Source organism: Mesoplodon mirus (genome assembly GCF_964341445.2).
Source record: "Mesoplodon mirus genome assembly, chromosome: 2".
Lineage (NCBI taxonomy): Eukaryota > Metazoa > Chordata > Mammalia > Artiodactyla > Ziphiidae > Mesoplodon > Mesoplodon mirus.
In genome coordinates this window covers 161,460,569-161,476,733 of record NC_138977.1, presented here as the reverse complement: position 1 = coordinate 161,476,733, position 16,165 = coordinate 161,460,569, and the positions used below count along the sequence as shown (strand labels likewise).

Genomic DNA, 16,165 nt, shown 5'->3' with positions numbered 1-16,165 from the left:
CTGGAGAACTTGCCCCCAGTCGTGTTGGGAATACGGACGAGGTGCTGTCGCATCCAGCCCAGAGCCTGCCAGGAGGCCGAGCCTGCTGGGGATGACCCTGGGGTTTCACGCACCCTGACCATTTGGGGGAGGACTTTTAGGGGCAGAACTTCCTCCCAGAGCGGCTGCTTACTCGTCGTCCACCAGCCACCCACTCACCCTCTGAGGGCAGTGCCAGGCTGTACATCCAGCGTGGGCATTGCCTTCGGGGGGATGGCTTTCCCATCCGTAGTGCCCACGTGTGGGTGTGAGAGTCCTCGGTCAGCCTCGAAATGGACAACTGAACAAGAGCCTTTGTGGCGGCCTGGCCACAGACCGCTTTTGCCAGCTTCTCTGTGAGGGAAGTTGTCTCCGTTAGAATGTTCAGGTACAAAGGACTAACCTGGGCAGGGACAGGTTGGGTTAGACGGACGTTTAATGGATCCTGGGGGTCATCATTTTATTGAGGTGTAATTTAGGTACAATAAAATCCATCCGTTTTAAGTGCACAACTTGAGTTTTGACAAATTGATACTGTCCCATCACTACTACCATGATCATGGTACAGAACGTTCCAGTTACTCCCAGAAGTGCCCTCTTGCCCCACGCCCTCTGTCGGCCTCTCCACCCTCCCCCCAGGCCCTGGCAGCCCCGACCTGCTTTCTGTCACTGTGAGCTTACCTTTCCTAGACTTTGATCAGAAAGGAACCATGCAGTGTGTTCTGTTTTGCGTCAGGCTTTGTCACTTAGCGTAGGCTTTCGAGGCTCCTTCCTGTGGTTGAGGGTATTTAGCAGTTTGTTGCTCTCTGTTGGCCAAGTCGTATTCCGCTGGATGAACAGTGCGGTTTGCTTCTCCAGGCACCTGCGGGTGGATGTTTGGGTTGTTCCCCCTTGGGGGCTGTCACGAACCTTCAACCATGTGTGTCTTCTCGTGGACATGCACTTTTCTCTTGGACAAATACCTAGGAGTGCGATGGCTGCGTTTTTGTATAAGTGTATCTTTATAAATACACGCTGAACTATTTTCTGGCTGTATTATTTTGCATTCCCACCAGCAATATATAAGCATTCCAGACTGTACCCCACCCATCCTTGCCAACATTGGTGACATCAGTCTTAATTTATTGACTCTAGTGAGTATGTCATGGTTTCTCATTGTAGTTCTGATTTGCATTTCCCAAAAGGCTAACGACATTGAGCGCTTTTTCATGTGCCTGTTTGCCATTCAGAATATCTTTGGATACCTGATATATTTCTAATTTCATTAAACAAATGTTTATTCTGCAATGGATTAATTTATGAACCACATACATACTGTATCATATGATGCTAAGTGTTAAGTGCTGGGGGAAAAGGACTATGTAAACTTTTTCCCCCAAAAAAACACTTATTGAGCATCTGTTATTTGCCAACTGCTGTGATGGCTAAAGAGATAAATGCACATGAAGCAGGTCAAAGAAACATTGGAGGAGAGGGGCAAGAAGGCCAGGGACTGGTATGTGTCATAACTGCCTTAGGGACGTGTGAACTGCTTTGGAAGCACAGGAGAGAGAAGCACAGGAGGCTACACGCAGATTTCTCCTCAGTTAGGCCTGATAATTGGGTGTTAGCAGGCAGGGAGAGGTGTTGCTGGCGAGGGCACGGCATTTACGGAGACAGGGGGCTTACAGGAAAGGCAGGAGTTTGGTTGCCAGGGCTAGAACTTAGGGGGCGCTCCTCCGGGCTTACTCTGGTGGGATGGAGGCAGGGGGGATCCCGCGGCCGGGAGGCTGAGAAGAGTCCAGGCCTCTGACCTTGTCGAGGGGCATAAGGAGGGGGTGAGGGGGGAGACAACGGGGTGGTCGTAAGAGGTGGTGTCAGTTGGGGGTCAGGTTAGGCGTGCCTGCAGCAGCTTCCCTGGGACCCGATGTGTCCACAGCCTGTGGGAAGCTGCCTCTTTTCCACGGGCACTTGGCTGGCGGAAAGCTGTCAGCGGGTATCAGGGATTAGACGGCTCCATCTTTCTTCCCTCCTGGGAGAAGGCTCAGCTGTGGAGACAGATGGAGAGCATCTCAGCACGTGCTCCAGGTTTGCTGAGAAGCCTTGGTTGTGTGTGCAGGGGTGGAGGGAGTGCCGTGATCTACTTGAGTAAATTCTACGTTGAAACCTTACTGCTGAGTAGCAAAGATGCTCCTGGTCCCAGATGCTGGCCCTGTTCTTACTGCAGAGTCCAGCCAGCCTTGGATTTGTGCCACAAAAGGCAGTTTCCCAAACGAGGGATTTGGACGAGGAGAGGCTCCTGGCTGCCTGCCCCCCTCTGTTGCCACACCTTCAGGCCAGAGGCTCTGGTTCAGGTCAGACACTGCCTGGCAGCCTGTGGTAGAGTTGGTTCTGAACAGGGGAGACCCGCTTTGAGGGAACTGGACTCAGAGAAGGCAGCAGCAGCCGGCAGCTCCCCAAAGTGGGAGAAAAGGAGAGTCATAGGTTTTTTTCTAATTTTTTCTAAGTTTCTAATGAAACTTGCATTTCCTGTATATATTTCACAAATACATATTTGCTTGTACTTTGGCAAGGAAGGAAAAGCAGACAAAGGAAAGAAAATCACCTCAAATTTTATAAAAGAGTTAAAAACTACCTAGAATTCTATCACCCAGGCAGGTAAGTATACTTCTGGAATTTTTTTTTTTTTTTTTTTTTTTTTTTTTGCTGTACGTGGGCCTCTCACTGTTGTGGCCTCTCCCGTTGCGGAGCACAGGCTCCGGACACGCAGGCTCAGCGGCCATGGCTCATGAGCCCAGCCGCTCCGCGGCACGTGGGATCTTCCCGGACCGGGGCACGAACCCGTGTCCCCTGCATCAGCAGGCGGACTCTCAACCACCGCGCCACCAGGGAAGCCCCTTCTGGGATTTTTTTATGGAGGTTTTGACTTCAGTATTTGTGTGTGTGTATGCGGTGGTGGAGGGGTGTTATTTTCCCACCCAAATCCATTAATCTGGAGAGCGGAAAGCAGTTTGCCTGCTTCTTGGTTCCCTGTGTTCATTCTGGTCTCCTCCCTGCAGAACCCAGCCATTGCTGACATCTACACGGAGCACGCCCACCAGGTGGTGGTGGCCAAGTACGCGCCCAGCGGATTCTACATCGCCTCTGGAGGTACCTGTCTGTCCTCGCGCATGGCTCCTTGGCCCATGTGGTGTGCCTCGCCTCCCCCCAGTCCTGGGGCCAAGCTGGGCGCCTGGCTTGGGAGGGTGGGGGGTGGAGGAGGCAGGGAGGAAGAGGGAAGACCCTCAAGGAGCGTGGGGATGGCAGGTGGGGCGAACGTGATGAGTTTCAGTTGGGGCTGACAAGGAAAGTGTAAGCCAGCAAAAAGCCCCTTTCCAGAACTCTAGCTGGCCGTGTTCCAGCTGGTTCCAACTCGGAGGTCAGTGGAGATGCTCATGTGAGGTTGGCTGGAGGCCTCTGCGGGCAGCTGTACCGTGATGTATTGGAGCCCTTTGTGTGTGTGTGTGTGTGTGTTTCTGACTTGTAGCTTTGTCTCATGTCACCTTTTGCTGTTCCGTTCCCTGTACCGAGCATACCGCCAGCTTCAGGCACGCACTTGTTCCATTGGTGGTCAGGCCCTTGGCTCCATCCCGCCGGGGTTTTGTGTGGCTCAGTGGGAGGCTGGGCAAGAGGAGGGACATGAGCCCATCACACTGTAGGATGCTGTATTCACCCGATTCTTCGAGGTTGGTCTTTTACTATTTACAGATGAGAAAGGGAGGCACACAAGTTAGCATGGCTTACCACGAGTCTCCCATTCGTTCATTCATACACTCAGCAGATGTTGGCTGTCTTGCCTGTGTCCAGCCTGGTCTCAGGCCCCATGAAGAGCCAGGTGGATGAGCTGATGTGGGCCTTGTCAGCCTCCCTGGAGAGTGACAGAAATGAGCAAATTGCTGAAGGAACTAACGGCCAGTGGGGGAGGGCCGGGATCATACACCCCGCAGGCCGTTTGTCTTCAGTGCCCTCACTCCCTGCATGGCAGGCAGTGCAGGCCTGTCCCTGAAGGGGTCACCCCTTCCTAGCTGTGCAGCCTTCCTTAAATAACTTACCTTCCTGGGCCTTAATTTTCTCTTCTGTAAACTGGGACTGTTAGTTCCTACCAGATCGGTTCGGGCAGGACCCAGTGCAGCAATTCATGTGCAATGCCTGGGGCAGCCCTGGCACTGGTGGGCACCACAGGGGACCGTGGTGTCTATCACTGAATGCCCGGACACACCAGGGTGACAGGCGTGCTGGCTGGCGGCTAATGCTGGCCACCCGGGGTTGTGTGTGAAGGGTTCGGCCAGGAGCTGGCACAAAGTGGTCACTTCATGATTTTTATGTTTAGACCTACTCTGACTCCATCTGTAAAACTTGCTCTAATTTATATCCTACGATTTACTCTAGCCCTGTGATTTCCCCGCCCCCCACCCCTGCCTGCCAGCAAAACTCCCCTTCATTTAAAGCGCCATGATTTGGGCCTGGTGCCTTTTAAAACCGTGTCTTCTCAGGAGAGAAGTGTGGTTGGCATAGCTTCCCTGGCTGCTCTTTGAGCTGTGGCCCGGCTGCTGAATCACTCATGAGCCCAGGCCTGCCCTCCAGTCCCCAGGCAAGTAGTTTAACCAGACAGGAATCACGGTCTTCAAATGCTGGTGCAGAGACCGTTGCAAAGGACAGTCCACAGAAGTAAAGGCTCCATCTGACGTTTTCCTCTCGTACAAGCGCCCTGACTTAGTGGGGGAAGTGAGGGAGGTTGGGCTGCAGGCAGGCGTGGGCGGTGTGTTTTATGTTTCTAGCGAGCTGGCCCTTTGAATGGAACAAAGACCACAAAACATTTACTGCAGAGATTAGGGCTCTGGGCTAAACGGCTGCCCGGGGTGGGGCTGGGGTCCCTGAGGGCAGGGGTCCCCGTACCTCAGGAACCCTGCAGTCACTCCTAGACCGGTTTCCAGCCTCAGATCTGCGAGTCTTTAGATCCCTGTAAGTCTGGCTGGTCCACGTTCTGCAAAATGATCAAACCTTCTGGAAGGCCCATGGGAGGAGCCCATGCCAGGGGCTGGACCTCCAGCTCTGAATGAGACGGCAGTCTGTGCCCTGGGGGACCCTGGGTCCTCTGTGATGGTTCTCAGGGCAGAGCCATTCCGGGGCCTGATTTCCCTTTCTAGGGGATCTTCCCAGGCTGTGGGGTAGAGGCTGTCCTGGATAGGGTTCTCCGTGCCCTGAGAAGGATGTGAGGGTTGCTTAGGTGCGGCACGTGGGAGGAGAGACCAGGCGGCAGAGCCAGAGCAGGTGTGAGCAGAGGCCGCCTCCGCCGCTGCTGCCCCAGCAGTGCTGGTGTGCGTTCCACACCAAGGCGGGGTAGGGGGCAGGCTCACCACAAACGGTCATTACCGGATGCAGCTTATTGTCTGGGAGGAGAACTGTTCCCAGTGATGCAAGGAGGCCTTGTCGGAGGGAGGGAGCCCCTTCCCCACTGTCACCGTCTGTCCCCTTGCACTGCGGTGCTTTTCTCCGTAGTCCTGTAAGTGCGTGGACGTGTGTGTGTGTGTGTGTGCGCGCGCGCGCGCGCGTGCCAGCAGATGCCTGGTCTGTGCTGCGCCCCCAGCACCTGGCACAGGGCCTGGTACCCAGGTGCACCTGGTCAGGGCCGCCCTCAACGGATGGGGCCTGAGCGCCTGGTCTCCAAGCCCCGCTGTTTCCAGCCCCAGCTGCTTCTGAAAAGAATCAAATGCATGAGTTGGGCCCATCAGAAGAGGCTGATGGTCTGGGCAGGGAGACAGTGGGAGAATGACTAGGATGCCTGGCCTGGAGGGGGGTTGAGCTGAGGGAGGTACAAGCGGGTTGCCCGTTGAGTTCAAGGGGTGGAGAGCTGAATTCAAGGGGTGGAGAGCGGCTCCCTGCTGTCTAGGGGTGGGGAGGGGAACGGGCTCGGCCTTGTGCCTGCAGACGCTGTGTTCTCCATGACTCCATGTAGCGCCCTGGGCTGACCTGAGCACGGGGACCACACAGCCTGGCGTGTGCGTGAATGTGAGCACGCGCGTGAGTGTGTGTTTCCTTCCTGTACACACAGTGCTCCTTTTCCGGCTCCAGCCTCTGCCCCTTCCTTTTCTTTCCCCGTTGGCCCATTTGTTTAGTCAAGGGACTTAACTGGCTCCGGTCAGCCTTGGAGCTCGCCTCGGGCAGCGTGCCAGGCAGTCTGGCTGGACCTCATCCAGAGACCAGGGCCCCCGGGACCTGCTCATTAGTGCTGTTCACAGGGAGGCCAGCATCTCATCTGTGCCACGGCGGACGTGAGCCCCGTGTGCTTGCCCACGGGGAGGGGTCTCCAGTGGCTTCTGCAGAGCCTTAGTTAATTCACTGACAGTGAGAACTAACTCTAACTCGTTACAAGTGTCTGCGGTGTCCTAGGGCCTAGTCTAAGGCTTTATACGTGTTGACTCATATTATCGTCATAGAAGCCTTCTGGTGGCATGTTATCCCTCCTCTTGTGGGCGCGGTTGTAGGTGGTGTTTTAGGCCTACAGAGCCGTGTGGGGCAGGGGCCGTGTCTGCAGCCGACACCCACCCTCGACTGGACCCGAACAGAAGTTGAAAGCTGTTCCCACTGGAACAGTCTGTAGACCTTGCGTTCAGTGCTGAAGTGGCCAGGGGTCCTGGATACAACTCGAGCTTACATGCTGGGGGGAATTGGCCCAGACCTACATGGGGCTGAGGTCTTAGCCTCAAGAGTTGGTTTAAAATGCTCCACTTTTCCTTCTTATTTGGGAAGTCAGTGCTCAGTTGGGAAGGGGATGTGTCGGGGTTGGTGCTGGGAACGTGGTGATGGGATGGTGGTGGGGAGAGAAGGGGGTGTTACTTTATCACCCATCCGCTGCAAATGCTGCAGTGAGAACAGGCCTGGCGTCAAGTTCTGCCTCTAGCAAGACTCCTTCCAGCACCCACCTGCGTGTCTTCCAAGAGGGTCTCCCTCATGGCTCAGCCATGAGTGGTGGGATGGTGCCTCGCTCTACCGAGTAGGGGCTGCCGATTGCCTGAGGCGGGGAAGGAGCTCGGAGGGGGATGGGGCCCCCGTGCGGGACCCAGGATGCCCCAGGATGCCCAGCTGCACACCCAGCAGTGCCCTCGTTTGTACTGGTGACCGCAGCCCCTGCACGGGAGATGCAGTGTCCCTAGGACTGCCGTGTTTTACAAATGAAGATCTTTAGCTCCTGAGTGTTAAGGAAGTGACCCGGGGCCTGTATGCCAGTTAGGTAACCCTCCAAGGAAAGGAATGCAGTCATTTCCCAAGCTGCTTCCTGGGCGGCGGGGAGCGGGGGGGGGGGGTGCCACCGTGCGTCCCTGGGCTTCCTGTCACCCATGCAGGGCTTGAGATGCCTGTGATGCCTGGAGAACTGCAGAGACCCCCTGTTGGTCCTCCCGGAGGCAGCAGGCTCCGACTGACGGTGGCTGGGTGGTGGTCATCTGATGAACACACGCGCCTTCTCCCAGCTACGCCCGGCCAGCTCCAAAACCCTGGGTGGTGCTGGGCGGCCATGCCTTGTGCCCACGTGGCCCTGGCACAGTGGTGAACGTGGCTCTCGCCGCCCCGTTGTGTCCGCAGATGTATCTGGGAAGCTGAGGATCTGGGATACCACGCAGAAGGAGCACCTCTTGAAGTATGAGTATCAGCCTTTCGCTGGGAAGATCAAGGACATTGCTTGGACGGAAGACAGTAAGAGGATCGCAGTGGTCGGGGAAGGAAGGGAGAAGTGAGTCTGGCCTCGACCCCTCCTGCCTGTGTCCCTTGCTCTGCTTCCTTTCCCGCACGCCCCCGGTGGGAGGGGTGCGGTGACGTCGCTGCAGCTTGGACGGGTGTGTGTTGAGTCCTGTGGGTGCTGGGCTTCCTTCTGGGTGGGCTTCGGCAGCGCACAATGGAAAACCACACGTAACCACGGGGAACCCCCAGCGTTTGTCTCCGGGCCCAGGCGCCTTCTCTGATCTGACGTCCTTGGCCCTTCCCCTCCCAGAACCCCAGCTGTCCTGCCCACGTTCCAGGCAGCAGGAAGCAGGAAAGGGAGCAGGTGAAAGCGACGCAGCTCCTAAGAGTGCTATTGCGGTCCCTCCCAGCAGCAATGCCACGACCACCCCTGCCGAGAGTGAGGCTGGTTGTGTTCCCTAGTTGGGCACACCCCATGGCCACCTTACTGAGGAGGGGGCGACAGGACGCTGGGTGAGCGGCCCTGGGGGGCTGCTGCACTCACGGGGCCGGTGACCAGCAGGGTCAGTACCGCAACCCAGGTGTCTTATTCTGAGTGCAGTCAGGGTTCCCTCCCCGGCACCTCTGCTGCCCTCAATCACTTGTACTTGGCAGACACTTATCTTTGTTTCCCTTACCTAGAGGCTCCTCGTAATGTGTGTTCTGATAGGTGTTCATTCTTCCATAGCTTTTCTTCAAGTCATTCCTGTTGGTCTTAATTCCTTTTTCATTCGGTCACAAATGGTAACCCAAACAGTACATTTTCGTTGACTATTGACTGCTGGTTGACAGTAAGGCAGCATCTCCGTTCTAGCAGGGGATGGTAACCGATGTGTCTCCTGGTCCCCAGCCCAACCCCAAACCCTGCCCCCATCCACTGCCCCACCCCCCACCCCTTATTAAAACTGCTGTGAAACTGATGAAGCCTCGAGCTGTTCCCTGGCAGGTGCTTTTAAGGCACCTTCATGTGGGAGGCTCCTTGGGTCTGGGCCATAAGACACAGACATGTAGTCCCTTCCCAGAGGCACTTGGGACTGCTTCTGCTTGTTTTCCTATCCTTCAGACAGATCCTGGGTGCCGTCAGTGTTGGCTCTTTTGGGGAGCGTGTATGAAGCACAGTTGTGAGCAGGGCCGCCCTGCCAGCACCACTGCCCTCTGACTGCTGGGAACACAACTGCCCGTGGAACACAACTGTCCCAGGACTGACTTTTCTCTCCTGTGACTCCCCTCCTGGGTAAAGGTTCGGAGCCGTCTTCCTGTGGGACAGCGGCTCTTCTGTGGGCGAGATCACGGGACACAACAAAGTCATCAACAGCGTGGACATCAAGCAGAGCCGGCCATACCGCCTGGTGACCGGCAGTGACGACAACTGCGCTGCATTCTTTGAGGGGCCACCATTCAAGTTCAAGTTCACAATTGGCGTGAGTGGGCTTCTCCGGAGGGTGGTTTTTCGGTGAACTTTATGGTTTGTATGTGAAGCCAGTGGAGTCTAGACCTGCTAGATGCTGATGGCAGAAGGTCACGGGCGCACAACATTAATGCCAGGATGGGGCGGGGGTCGCCCTGGGATGATGGGTGTATTTCTGGGTGGGGGCAGGCACAACTCTGATGCTGTGAGGCCAGGCGAGCATCCTGGCCCGGAGGTGCCTTGTTAGAAAGGGGAGCCCAGGCCCAGCAGCAGCCTGCCCTCTAGTTGTACCAGCTTGAGATCCACTGAGCCACCAGAGTGGCAGAGGAGGTGGGCTTCCAGGGATGTCTGGTTTTGTCCCCTCCTGCACCTCCCCGGGAGAGATGATGAGGGCAGGGTCACACCTGTAAAGTGACACAGGGTGAGCAGAGTTAGGAGCTTTGCCTGCGGGTATGTGCTCTAAACGCCCCAGTGGAGTGACACAGGTTTTGGGTATAAATGGCTCGGGGCCTCAGTCCCAGCTCTGCACGTGCTCCCTGACTGAGGCAAGTGCCTGAACCCTCGAAGCCTCACCTTTCCCGTCTGCAAGATGGCCATGGAGACATGGACGTGAGAGCATTTTAGCCATGGATTTGATCTGTGCATAGGGCCCGCAGGCCCAGAGCGGCCCACGATGCTTGTTTCCTGACATGGGGTCTGAGGCTGGAGCACAGAGGAAGGGCGCCTGGCAGGGGGTGGCCCTCAGGCCGGTGTCAGGGTAGCCATGGTTCTGAACCTGCCCTCCCAGTTTGTCTTGTGAAAACACTGGAAAGGCAGCCAGCACCAGTGGTGGAGGTGGAAGTCAGCGCGGAGGATGCGCGGTGCTTTACGGCCAGCTCTTTCCTCTGGAGGTGGCTGGGCTGGGGTTGGCCGAGGCCTGGGGACGTGTCTCGAATGTTACTGGCTGGCTGAGGAGTCCTGTTAACTTTGATGACAATGCAGTGAAGCACGAAGAGCAGGCAGGGCGTGGCCGGGAAGGCGGTGACGGTCCTCAGCGGGTCCCCAGGGGAGGGTCCCTGGGGACAAGACTCGGGCCATGGGCAGCATGACCAGACACAGGTAGGTCTCGGCTCGGGTGCAGAGGCGCTCTCCAGGTTACCTGTTTGTAGTGAAATGGGGTTGGATTCATCCCGGGGCCACCGAGTGGGGCCTGGCTGGCTTCTGTGCCCTGCAGGGCAGGCAGCCTGGAGTCCCTCCCGACACCCCACATCTCCCAGAGGCTGGCTCTGGGGCTGCTGCTCATGGGGAGGTGGTGGCACTGTGTTGGAGGCCATGGTTCAAGGTTGGTGTGTCTTAAGTGGGATAAAGTACCCTGGGACACCGGTGAGTCAGGCTGAGTCAAGTAACTGGGCTTCCTGCACGCCGCCCAGGGGAGGAGGGAGGGGAGGTTTCCTTGGCAGCGAGAGGCCGTCCCAGCTCGTACCCGTGAAGTAGCCCCTCTCCCCACGCCCGCCACACATGTTCTGTTTGGCTTCACGTGGCCATAATCTGGGCTGTGGATGGGCGGGGCTCCTTTCCCTGTCCCCACCCCCGCAGAAGGATTCATTTCTTCTTTGCAGATGCGGGTTAAACCCTGCACGGGGCAGTTCGGTGGCGGGTGAGTGGAGCCAGGATTCGAGTCCAGAGTTGGCCCAAATCTGTGCCCCTCACCACCCTGCCAGGCTTCCCCGTGTGCTCACTTGGGGACTTGGCCAAACGTTCTTCCTCTTTCTGTTTTCCTTTCTAACTTGAGAGCCCTGCCCTCACCCTGTGGCCCTGGCAGGCACCTGTCTCCAGGGTGGGCACACAGCTCGTCCCCAGGTCTTCCTGGGTAAGGACCTAGCGAGAGATCAGAAGGGGCTGTGGACCAAGAATGGGGGACATGGGGTGGCAGCCCAGTGCTGCAGGTGGTGGCTCTGCGGCTCTCCAGCTGGCCGTGCCTCTGGGCCCCCGGGAAACAAGGTGAAGATGGCCCTCCTCCACTGGCCCTGCAGAGCTGTGGGGACGACAGGCGAGATGCTGGTGGACGTCTCAGTGTCCATGAGGAATTGTTGGGTTTCTTTCTGCTGGAAAGGACTAACAGGCTCATTTGGCCTCAAGCAGGAAGGACAGGAGGACACTCGGGTCCCCCACACCCACCTGAAAAGCCTTGTAAGGCGCTGACAACTTGAGATCAGCCTGTGACTTTTCCATGTACCCGCCCTAGGCCCTCACGGCCGCAGAGTAAAGCTGTAGCATGCAGGGCTGCCCTTCTGTCCCGTTCCAGCTCCTGCCACCTTCCTCTTGACCTTGTTCAGGACCACGGGGTAAGGGGTGGTTATGTGAGGAGCACAGAGGGGTCGAGTTCAAATTGCTGCCTCACAAAGGATTAAGTGGTGTTCCGAATTTCAGTACAGGCCAGAGCAACTCCAAGGAGGCTCAGCCCCGCATGGAAGGAAAACAGTATTGCAGACACATAGGGTGGCCACGTGGAGCAAGTCAGGCCACCCGTCCACCCTGCTGGCCTGAGTGCAGGGGTCCAGTTGCTTTTCCTTCTTGTTCATGAGTTCATTAGCTTAAACCAGCTTCTCGTGTTGGCAGAGTGAGAGTGCAGACGAAGCTGGTTCATGGCCCAGCTTTAGCCGGACTGCCCTGGTTCCCGCCTGGTCCTCTGTCCTCGTTTACCTGAACCTGAAATGGGCTGAGAGGCTGTAGGAACACCAGGTGGAAGACGCTTTCCCCTGGAATTGGCCCCAGCCCACCTGGGGCAGTGACTCCAGGGTCACAGGGGACCGGCTGTGGGACAGAGGCCATGGACAGCACGGTCTCCACCTCTGGTGTCCTGTGCGCAGGGATTTAGGTTCCCCTCTGAGGCCCTAAGGGTGGCCTGAAAAGAAGTGGGCAGGTGGACCTTGCCTCTCCCATGGAGGCTTCTTCCTGCTGAGTGCATTCCTGTGATAGACACGTCTGGATGTGTAGTAACAGGCCCCACTAAGCGTCTCTGGCTCACCTGTGTGACTGTGCACCTGGCCCACTATGGCATTGGGTGAATTTCTATGCCTCTCCAGCCTCTGTGTCTTCCTCTGTCGGGTGAGCAGGTTGGCTGCCCAGGTGACCGCAGACACTCCTGGAGCGGGCGCCTCTGAGGGCTGTGTCCACAGTACATGGGATAGTGTGTGTCTGATGAAATGATTGCTCAGAGCAACAAGGGTCAGGACCCATATTTGCCCTGGGCCTGCTTGTCCGTCTGTGACCATGTGATCTGGACTGGAAACTACCTGCCGCATCTCCCCAAGCCTCTGAGAGCAGGTCACCCAACCGCACCTGGCGGCGAAGGGGACGCCTGGCCTTCCCTCCTCTGCGCGGGTGGGCTGTGCACCCTGTCACCTGTGTGTCTCACATGTCACCTAACGGGGAGTTACACTTCCTTCTAGGAATCTCTGTCTCTGCTATTATTACAAGTATCACCTTCCTAGACAAGTAAAATTTGAGTTCTAAAATGCAAGGTTTTCAGGTTGTTTTTTTCCTGTTCCCTGTGTCCTTACAACAGGGCAGAAAGGGTCAGTCTCCTTCCCGGTGAACTCCTGAGCCGATGGCAGGGAGTGACCCGGCAAAGCTCTGTGGATGGTCAGTGGCCCAAAGAGGATTAGAAGGAACCTTTCATCCCTTCATCAGGTCCCCTTTGTCCAGGGGAAAGTGGTAACTGGGCAGGCAGATCTGTGCTGGGTGACGGGAAAGGCAGGGCGAGGGATGTGGTGCTGCCCTTCCAGGCACTTTACAGGAGGACCTCGCAGAGAGAACAGGGAGCCCGGTTTGGGAGGGTGCGGTGGCCTGAAGGAAGGCGAGGCAGCGTTCCAGGTCAGGGTGGACACCCACTTTTGGAGTGCAGACCGTGGAGGCACATGCTGCTCCCAGTAAGGCAGCGGGTGGTGGGCACGGGCGTCTGAACTGCTTGTCCCTCCACGAGCCTGTGACAAGGGAGCGCGGCAGGTGGGCACAGGGCATTTCAGCGTGAGGGTAGGAGTCCTGCTGCAGGACACAGCTGAGGCTGGTGGAGCCGGGAGGGCTCCCAGGGACACCTGAGCTGACGGGCTGGTCAGGCCGTGGCGCCCAGTGGCGCTGCATCCCTGCCAGTGACGTGGACTTGGGTGCATTACCTAATGATTGCTAATTGCTCCCATCTCAGGTTTCTCAGTCGTGGGGGGAGGGGTAATGACAGGGTCGGGGAGGTAATGATGGGGGGACAGGTGATAACAGGGTTGGGGGGTGATTACGGTGGGGAGGTTCCCACCAGAGCTCCGCTTGGCTGTGACTGAGGCCGGGCGGGACAGCCCCACCCCCAGAGGTGGCCGCATGGAGTGGCGCTGTGCCTGCGGAGTGGTGCTGCCCCTCCAGGACGGTTAGCAGGGATGATGGGGGCCAGGAGCCCAGCCCAGTCGTCTGAACCCCACCCATGATATTTCCCCAAGCCCGTTCCTTCCTGGTCCTCCGGCCTCCCCTCCCTGTGGACCGGGCTATTTTTAGCCCTCATTTTTTTGGTTAATGGGCTGCTCACTGTTCCTCCCTTTAAATGGGCTATTTCAGGAGCAGACATCAGTCTCCTGCTCATTTGGGCTCTTGGCTCAAGTTGCAAGAAAACCTGACAGGGAGAACTTTCTAAAGCCGCAGCGCCCAGTCCCCAGGGTGGGCGTCTGCCCTGTCCAGTCTGAACCCCGGGAGCCCGTGTTGTTCTGGGCCTGGGGAAGGGCACCCTGCCCCTGGTGGGGAGACGGACGACAGACGCGTCCACACGCGTGACATCCCCTGTAGCACCAGGGGCACAGAGGGGGGCAGGCGGTCGGAAGGGGGGACAGTGGCGTAAGCAGGGTGGCTCTGGCCTGGTGTCTGTGCTGCCCCGCTGCGGCACCCTGACCCCTGAGCTGGGTGTGTGGGGGGACGGTCCTATTTTCTCAGGGAACCACTGTGCCTGGAGTTTGACGAGTTGGAACTGCAGCGTAGCCGAGGGTCCCTCTGGTTCATGGCGTGTTCTTCACGCCGCCCACCGCAGCCCCCCTTCGGCCCCATGGTCTGCTCCACCCAGGGGAGCTCTCGGCATCCCGGTTCTCGGGGGGTCTGGCCAGGGCTCGGTCTGTCCCAGGGAGCCGGCCCCAGCCTCCTCCCCCCGGAGCAGCAGGGCCAGGTCAGCCAGTAGAGGTCAGGACAAGAGGACCAGACGTTTGGGCAGTTGTGTAGGAGGTTCTGTCACTTAAGAGCTTTGCCTTTGACCTCCTCCAGGAGGAGCTGTGTCTGCCTGTCTGTCCTCCCCTTCCCACAGGGTGGTCCTGGGGGGATTGGGAGAGGCCTGGGGGCTTTGTCTCAGCAGCCCTCCCACCGCGGGCTCTGAACCACCCGAGGGACAGAGGGCCCCAGGCCCTGGCTGTGCAGCTGGCTCCCCGCCCGGCCTGCCTGCCTCCTGGCCAGGGCCCGGGGCCAGCTTGCTCCCGTAGAGAGCTCTGGACAGGAAACCGAAGACCTAGGCTCTCAGAACCCAGCCTCTCCAGGCCGGGGCTGTCTCCTGTGGAAGGAAGAGTGCCCGAGGTTCCCCAGGGCCCCTCGAGGTGGTAGGATGATGGGTGAGTGACAGTCATGGGGGAAGAACAGTCAGAGGGCCTGAGAGATCCCAGTTTGGAAAGATCATTGCTTTTGTTGTGTTGCGCGCCTCCTGGGAAATGGCCATCCTCCAGCTCAGAACACAAACCTTAGAGCAGGAAAGCTCGGCCACAGAAGCAGGATAGGTGTACCCGAGAAACCAAGAAGGCGAAACAGGCCTTGGCCGTGGGGGGGATAACCCAGGCTCTGCCTCCATCTTCACGTGGTCTCCCTGTGCCTGCACCAAGTCCAAATCTCCCTCTTCCCATAGGGACACCAGTGGTGTTGGATCAGGGCTCACGCTAAGGCCCTCATCTCTCCTTGAGTACACCTATAAAGACCCTGTTTCCAATAAGGTCACATTGACGGGTACTGGGATGTCAACCTACCTTTTCAGGACACAAGTCAACCCGTAACGTTACACAGTCAAACACATGCAGCTCCTACCACCCCAGCAGCTCCTGTTTTAAAATTGTTGGTGGTTTACCTTGGTGGGTGCAGGTGATGCACTTTGAGTTGAATTGCTTTTCCTGCAGGTTGGGCGTCCATGGCTGCAGGGGCAGTTAACCCCGCATACCTTCAGGAGAGTTGATAGCTAACGCTTCTTGCGTGCTTGCAGGTGGGGTGGGAGAGCAGCCAGGCTTTGCATGGGTGGCTGGTGGGGTTTTCAGAGGATCATTCTCTGATGCAGACCCTTCTTGACTGAGGAAAGAATGAGTTCATTTACTTATTCAGGTAACGGAATCACCCCTGGAGATCACGTCTCCTCAGTCACTCAGACTCTTGTTCCCACAAAGGTCATCACCACTGTTTAATTTCTTTAAAACCTCAGTTCGTTCAGCAAATGCCTGCTGAGCACCTGCTGTGTGCCGGGCCCGGGTCAGGCCCTGGGGGCTCGGGGATGAGGCCTCACGGTCCCGGCCTCATAAGCATAAGGGTTCCGGCCTTGAGCCCCCTTCCAGGGCTGGAGGGTGGGTGGGGGGCGTTTCTGTCTGTGGAGCTCAGGGAGCACATCACAGCGGAGGGAGGCCTTCCAGGCAGAGATGCACCCAGCCACGGCAGGTGGGCTGGGACTCAGGCTGAGCTCTAAAGTCTTCCGTGGACCGGCATCCACACGCGTGGTGGTTGTGGACCGCGTGGTGCATAGAGAGCTTTCCTGAACTGCCTGTCACCGGATAACTGTCCCACTTCCTGCAGGACCACAGCCGCTTCGTCAACTGTGTGCGGTTCTCTCCTGATGGGAACAGATTTGCCACCGCCGGGGCCGACGGTCAGGTAAGGGCTGCGGGTCCTGGAGGGAGGGGTTCGTCTCTTGGTCTTCTGCGATGGTTCAGAACAGGCCGACTTAGTAAAGCTGGTCTCGATGTACAGCTCCCTCCT

The 16,165-nt window shown here is 57.6% G+C and overlaps 1 protein-coding gene across 1 annotated transcript in view; it reads left to right on the top strand.

The window, feature by feature from the left end:
* The window catches only part of WDR1 (WD repeat domain 1), a 39,583-nt gene that overhangs the window by 8,123 nt on the left and 15,295 nt on the right, over positions 1-16,165 (top strand). Inside the window, exons 3-6 of the mRNA XM_082611325.1 lie at positions 3,057-3,147; positions 7,618-7,765; positions 8,993-9,173; positions 15,983-16,060. Coding sequence (XP_082467451.1) covers positions 3,057-3,147; positions 7,618-7,765; positions 8,993-9,173; positions 15,983-16,060 — 498 coding nt within the window. The remainder of the gene's footprint in view (positions 1-3,056; positions 3,148-7,617; positions 7,766-8,992; positions 9,174-15,982; positions 16,061-16,165) is intronic.